Raw genomic sequence first — 7,518 nt, forward strand, 5'->3', positions numbered from 1 at the left:
GGGGGTGGGTTCTTAACGACTGTGAGGACAGGGCCCCGAAAACAGAAAATGCTGCAAGCGAATGGATGAACCCTCCCACGAAACGACCGCGTTTTGTCCGTGGACGAACAAACGACACCGTTTTATCAGGTATACACTATACAGCATTATTGGGATGATGTTTTCCTTTTTTGAATGATTACCCTTTCTAAATCATGTGTTTGGTTCATTCACTCTGAATTTGGTCAAAATAATGATCTGATTTGATTGAATTTAGCAGGCTTCATCATGCATGGAATGGATAACACCATATACCTCGATAAGGTGATTATTTTTGTAATATTAAGATATCGAATTACTGTTGATTAATTAACATGTGTCTTTATTATGACGAGAAGTTTAGAATGAAATTGTAAAATAATTACGTTTGTTTGTGTTCTTACAATTACTTGTTAAAATTAAAAGTTAAAAAACAAATCCAAATATATAAACATGATATAATTATAAAATCAGTGGACATTGCCAACTAACATTAGGGGAAGGAAAATATCTATATTTATTGGCTGAAATACAATCTCATCTGATTTTTGTGTATGGTCATACTTGATAGGCTAGGGCGGCTAGGCTAGGCTACGCAAGTCCAGTCAGTCAACGCGTATTCGCTTTCATCTCAACTCGTGGGCCTTCCATAATAGTCGGTGACTCTGCACGTCCAATACTTCTATAGTTGGGCCTTGTCCAATGTAATCACAGAAACAAACAAGAAGGGATTGCTGAAAATGAAGCTCCTTGGTGCTTTCTGACGATGCTTTCAACCAAAAACAGAAACATACTATGATACGTATGTGTTTATATATTAAAAGTCACTTTTCAAAGTTTAAAAGATTTAGGGTTGGAAATTAAAGCATAGATAATGATTAAGTATTTCTTGAACTTCCCTCAAAGCTAGATATTGGTCAGTAGTAATCTAAAAGATGTATGTTATTTAATCAAATCATTTGACTCACCTATCGATTTTTTTTTTATGTAATTTTTTAAATTGCTACTCCTTATACATGTGGGAGCTAGACACGGGTCACAAACGTATGCTTCCTTTTCTATTCATTTTCAAGAATAAAGATGTGATTTGACAAAATAAAGATGCGCTTCTTTGATGGTGAAACTGTAAATGTGTTTGAGAAAAAAATAGATGAACATCTTGTATGAAATATATGCTACTTTACGCACAACACATTTTCACTTCTTATGATGAACATGCAATTTGTTACATTATAAACATGACATCAAATATAATATTAGTAAAAAAAGAATCACCTGTTGCATCATATCTAGATATAATTAACAAAATCTAATGCTAACCACAATCGCAAGCTGAATGAGAATTTCATAAGTAATCCAAAATCGGTTTTAACTATACTGTTTCAAACGTGTTGTTTCTACGAACAACTCTTGTATTGTCATGTACATTTAACACATCAACACTCAGCTCTAAAGTGTCGTATAGTCATTGACTCATCATTATATTCTCTTGGACTTGCTTATTTTACAAATTATTACAAAAACTTCTAATTACGTGAAAATTATAGCAAATCACTAAAATTTTCTAACTATAAATGAGTGAAATTGAAAAGAAAAAAAAATTAATTTGTGCAAGTGACATGGCAAGAAAGTGTCACTTGTTATTGCGTGGCGAACCCTGATAGGTAGAGTTGATGTCAATACTCGTACAGGGACAATTTCTCGATCAGTTCAGTTGAAGAAATCAGTCCCCGATTCTTCTTCTTCTTCTTCTTCTTCTTCGAGAGAGAGAGCATTTGCAGCAAAACTGAAAGATCGAAAGGTCGAAATCTCAAAATGCAAGAGACAAAAGACGCGAGCAGCAAGCCGAAGAAGGTCAATCTCTCAGATCACAGCTCCATCAAGCACCTTCTCGACGAGTCCGTCTCAGAGGTTGCTCTTTAATCTTTATTCTGAATTCTTCTCATACAATTTTGCACCGGTTAGTGTGTTATAACTGAAATGTTGGCATAAGATTTCTATCCATGTACGCATTCGTGTCTGTGAAATTGTAGATAACTCGTTTATAGATGGAATCGATTATCGATCTCTGTGTTTGATTTTGTTTTTTGATTTTTTCGATTTTAATGCTGTTTTTTACTTTTTATTGATTACTGGTTGGTTGTGTAGATTGTTAAAAGTTGCGGATATGTGGAGGACACCAAGTTAAGTAACTTGAATTTGTTGATTGGAACCATTGTGATAACCATTGCTCTGTTTGCTCAGTTCTACAAGAAGAAATTCCCTGAAAACTACAACTTTCTTATTGGATGCATTACATCATATCCTTTTTACATCCTTTGCTCTTTTTTGGTCCAATTAAACGAGGTGCCACATGGGTTTTCCCTTTTGCTTTCGATTGTAATTATGTCCCTAGTTTTCATGTTTTGGAGAGTCTATGAAGGTGTTTATTGATTCATATTAGAAAAGAAGTGTTATTTGATATATGTGGTGTTCAAAGAGGTCTGAAGGATTCATAAACACACATGTTGGGGTGAAGTATATCCTAGTTCAAATTCCCTCCAATGTGTTGAATCTTTGACTCTGGCAAGTATATTATCATCAATGGAGTGCTACAGCTGATCTCATACGTGAAGGAAAAAAACGCAATTCTGTTCACTCATCCTCCTGTGGTAAGCATATTCTTTTTGTTTCTTGGTTTTTCATCTTTTGTTGTGTTATGCTCGTACAATTTTAATGAAGTTGCCATGAGTTAGTCAATGAGAGATCAACAAAGCATATATCCGTCTCTCTTTCGTTAATTAGATCTCCGTGGTATATCCATGCATTAACAAATATCTCAGTGATACAGTGAGGATGCTCTACTTTTGGGAGTGATTGAGCTGGTTTTGCAGATCTTTTTTCAATATCCATCATCTAAATGTTCCCTTTTTCCTATCAAACAAAACACTTGGGCTAGATATTATACTCTCCTTTTGCCTTCTCTTGAATGTCTGGTATCAGTGTGGCTCTGAGGAAGAACTGAATAAGTGTTAACAATGCTGTATATCTTTATTGTTTGAATTTTGAAAATGCTCCCTTTTGTTATACTGACTTTATCTTGGATATGTTACTAAACGCCGTCTTGCATGAGATAATACTCTGAACTTGCCAAAGCCTTATTTAGGTTTACAGACATCACATGTTATCAGATCATATGGGAATGTTATTTTGGCTAGCAATGGGATAGAGATATCAACTCAATTAGAATGTTTAGAAACATAGGGAGCTGGATTTCCAATGTCAGAATTGAAGAAATCTGTGTTACTGTGTAGTTGATATATAGATTTTATCAGTTCAGAATTTCTGGCTAGCTGTTCATCATATCCTCTTGACGGAATGCACATTAAATTTATTTGAGATTTAGAGGATATATAGAAGTTGGAATATGGTTTATTTGCCTCTGGGTAAGGAGGGAAAGTTGGCTTGTTTGTTCATTTCTAGTTCTTATTCATTTCTGCAGGGATCCTTTAGTACTACTGGGTTGGTGGTGTCTTCCAAATTACCAAGGTTTTCAGACTTGTACACTCTTACAATAGCAAGTGCAGATGCAAAATCAGTCTCTGCAAATAAACCGGTGGAACTCACGAGGAGCGTTACTAAGTGGTCTCTCTCTCTCTCTCTCTCACACACACACACACACACACACACACACACACACACATGGATGTTCATATCACCAAAATGTTTACCAATGAAAGCATTGCTTCCTGGAGTTTCAAATTGACCCGGAAGTACTCCACTTCCTCCCTCTTCTGTCCATTATTGTTTCAGGTTTACTAAGGACGGAGAATTGGTGGAAGGCTTGTTGTGGAAGGAAGTGGATGGACTTATAAACAAGTATGCAAGAGAACCAAAGAAGAGCAAGTGAAGTGAATTTCGTCTTGGCGGGATCCTCCACAAGATTCAGTTCTCGTACACAGCGAACTTTATTGTATGTGTAGTTGTTTAGAGTGAACCTTTGGAAGTGTTGTCATTCAGCGTATATGTTGCTATACAAACCAATTCACTTTGAACATCAGGGTCCTGAGCGTATTAGTATTTTGAACTTGATCTAGATGTTTGCGCGCCCAGCAGTTCATTTCGTTGATGCTTTGGTAGCTGACCAAACCATCTTTGAGTTATCTCTACAAATTATAACGACAGAGAAGTAAAAGTAGTAAACCACGGTTACAACAACAGATGATTGGAGGACCCCGTATTTGGAGTTCCTACTCGACGAAGTCCTCCCGATGGATAGAAACCTTAGATACAAGCTGAAAAAGACATCGAAGAGGTTTTTCATGGATGGGAGTGTGCTGTATAGAAGAGGTTTCAATGGAAAACCACTGTGGTGCCTTGGGACTACTGAGTCACAGCAAGTGCTGGAAGAAGTACATGCAGGGGAGTGTGGAGAGCATCAAGGCAAAAGAAAGCTCTATCGCTAATTATTGGATCTCGGCTATTACTGGTCAACAATTCAGAAAGATGCTCACCTGAAGGTGAAGAAATGCCATGCATGCCAAGCTCATGCCAATCAAATTCACAAGCCATCAATCGCTCTTCAAGACCTGCGTACACCTTGGCGCTTCCATACTTGGGGCTCGACTTCTTAGGAAAAATCAATCCTTCCTCCAATGGATATGGATGTTTTTTTTTTCTTCTCTTCTAATATTTCCTTTTTATTTTTACCCGTTGAAAATACAGCTTCAACAATATTACTTCTCTTCTATGCAATTATAAGTTTATAACATAAAATCTAATTGTAAAATTGATGCCGAACAACTCGTATACATTTGCTGCATACAAATGACATCACATAAAAAAGGGCATCCTAGCAGTTTTTTTTTGTTTTTTGGTTTATAAGACCTGATATTCATATACAAAAGGGATGCAGCAGAGTTTCATGCATTCATTCAAATTTGGTTTCTCTCGACACAAACATCATATGTCAATTAATCAGCTACTACAAACACAAGTCAGCTACTACTAATACTACGTAACTCTCTTCTACACTCCCACCTTGTGCCAGTAGTACTCCCACCTTGTTTCTCTTTTGTTATGATCTGCTTTATCCGTCCAATGTCAAGTCTAGCATGTTTTCACTAAGTTGCTCCCAATCAGTGTAATCTTGATACGAAATATATATTAAAAAAATTAGTCAATTCAAAATTAAATGAAACTCACAAGATGCAAAGATACGAATTTAATACAATGACTAAGTGATAGAGAATTTACCGAATAACTAATCACGACAACATAACAATGCTTGAACGGTTTGAGGTAATAGTGAGCTTCGATTTTGGTCCAATACTCTACCAGCAATACTGAATGCAGACTCGGATGCTACCGTAGAAATAGGAATTGTAAGCACGTCACGAACCAAGTAGTGGATAGCCACCAAGAAAGAACATCAAACTCTTTCTTTTTTCTATCCAATCTTTCTTCATCAAGATACTTCTGAAGCTCACTTTTAACACTCGAACTTGAACCACTTTTGTAGGTAGCATCAAAATCCTACAAAAAAAGGCAAGTTTAGCGTAAAAATCTAGAAATAATCATTGGGTTTAAAATCAGAAATCCGCAGATGAAAGCATAACTGACTTCATTTAACGCTGAGAATACACACTCTACAGTCATTAATGAGCAAGTTTATGCGTAAAAATACAGAAATATCATTGGGTTTATAAAAATACAGAAATCCGACAAATAAACACAAATAAAACCTATCAGATGAAAGCAACCACAACACCTTTTAATCACATTTCCATAATACCACAACTAAGCTTCATTTAACAGCTGAGAATACACACTCTACATGTTCAAGAATTCCAACACAGTAACCCACTTAGTTATACCGAAAAACAAAACTCCTCTATCAGCAAGTTTTTCTCAATGAGGCACACAACAAAAGGAATGATAAATCTGTTACAAACCTGAATCTTGTTATTCAAAATTTTCGAAACCGACTAATTCCAAATAGCTCTATCTCTAAAATTTGTCAGTGTTTATGAAGATAACCATGATGAGCAAGCATGCAGAGTTGTAGAAACTTGCCAAAGCCAACTTTGAGTCCCCAATCTACGACATCATGGCATAGATCTCTCCAAACCAAAAAGGTCCCCTCATGCTTCACTTCCTCGACTTCCATGCTATACAATAGCAGACCAAGCAGACCAAGCCTTTCAATCAAGGTATGTTTCTGATAAACACTTTTTCCCTTTGCAAACAAGCTAGAAAAACTACCTCCACCATATTTTTGAGCAAATTTGATCAGCGGAACCACAAACTCCGAAGGAACCATACCGCCTTCAAAGAGAGATTGATTACCACTCAGCGGTGGTTTCACAAAAACTTCTTTTTCTTGAAGGATGAGCCGGTCTTGTTGAAAGCTGGAGAATTTGTGTGCGAAGACAACAATCTTGCTAATACAGCCTTGGTAAATAGAGAGACCACTTCAAACTGACAAGGCGGGGAAAGATTTGTCGACTGATTTAGAGGCACGATTCAGGGAATTTGTTGCCTGCTTTGATGCCAAGGATAGCTTGGGTATTACTGTTGATAGTATTGAAAAACCACCGCTGAGTGATAATCAATCTCTCTTTGAAGGTGGTATGGTAATCTCTCTTTGAAGGTGGTATGGTTCCTTCGGAGTTTGTGGTTCCGCTGACCAAATTTGCTCAAAAAAATGGTGGAGGTAGTTTTTCTAGCTTGTTTGCAGAGGGAAAAAGTGCTTATCAGAAACATACCTTGATTGAAAGGCTTGGTCTGCTATTGTATAGCATGGAAGTCGAGGAAGTGAAGCATGAGGGGACCTTTTTGGTTTGGAGAGATCTATACCATGATGTTGTAGATTGGGGACTCAAAGTTGGCTTTGGCAAGTTTCTACAACTCTGCATGCTTGCTCATCATGGTTATCTTCATACCCTGCTATCACCGTGCTCGTAATCCTCCATTGAAACAGCAGTGTTATGTGAGTGAAACTCATTTCAATTGGAGTTGCAGTCGAATTGCTCTACAGAAACAAAGCATTGAGTCATTATGCAAAAACACACACCATGCTGAGAACAAAGACTGAGATCACAGTAATGTACAAATGAGCAAGTATTCTTACAAAAAAAAAATCGCAAGGACTCTAAGCTCACAGAAAAATTCACCTGATCTTTGTCGTCTTCAGAATCTTCCCCTTCAAAAGATTCCACCTGAAAGAAGAGAATAGCAAAGAAAATCACACCCCAATGCACAAGCCAAGCCATGCCAAGCTGAGATATGACATGTTCATCGCCTGGCATAATTCAGTCCATGCTAAATATCAGAAAGTATATATACGGCATGATGTAATCCATGAATCTCCAAATACACATGCACCCAACCATCTCAAGCAACATACATATCAGTACTTAAACCAAGCTCAAACAACCTTATATTCTCCACAAGCTGCGAAGGCAAAATTCATGCATGCATATTATATATATATATATATATATATATATATATATATAA

General features: G+C 36.8%; 1 protein-coding gene across 1 annotated transcript; it reads left to right on the top strand.

The window, feature by feature from the left end:
* The first annotated feature begins 1,785 nt into the window (after positions 1-1,785).
* Positions 1,786-4,171, top strand: LOC101295889 (probable signal peptidase complex subunit 2-like). Its single transcript, XM_004291901.1, has 5 exons — positions 1,786-1,929; positions 2,167-2,313; positions 2,616-2,669; positions 3,500-3,642; positions 3,811-4,171. Exons 1-5 carry the CDS (start codon positions 1,834-1,836, stop codon positions 3,905-3,907), a joined length of 537 nt encoding a protein of 178 aa, XP_004291949.1. The 5' UTR covers positions 1,786-1,833; the 3' UTR covers positions 3,908-4,171.
* Positions 4,172-7,518: the final 3,347 nt, after the last annotated feature.

The sequence above is a fragment of the Fragaria vesca genome, linkage group LG2 (assembly GCF_000184155.1).
Source record: "Fragaria vesca subsp. vesca linkage group LG2, FraVesHawaii_1.0, whole genome shotgun sequence".
Classification (NCBI taxonomy): domain Eukaryota; kingdom Viridiplantae; phylum Streptophyta; class Magnoliopsida; order Rosales; family Rosaceae; genus Fragaria; species Fragaria vesca.

Bases quoted from the DNA above. Each gene is read 5' to 3' on its own strand.
- LOC101295889 (XM_004291901.1), top strand. From the start codon at position 1,834: ATGCAAGAGACAAAAGACGCGAGCAGCAAGCCGAAGAAGGTCAATCTC. The intron at 1,930-2,166 runs GTTGCTCTTTAA...TTGGTTGTGTAG, and splicing joins TCGACGAGTCCGTCTCAGAG to ATTGTTAAAAGTTGCGGATA. The intron at 3,643-3,810 runs GTCTCTCTCTCT...TTATTGTTTCAG, and splicing joins ACGAGGAGCGTTACTAAGTG to GTTTACTAAGGACGGAGAAT.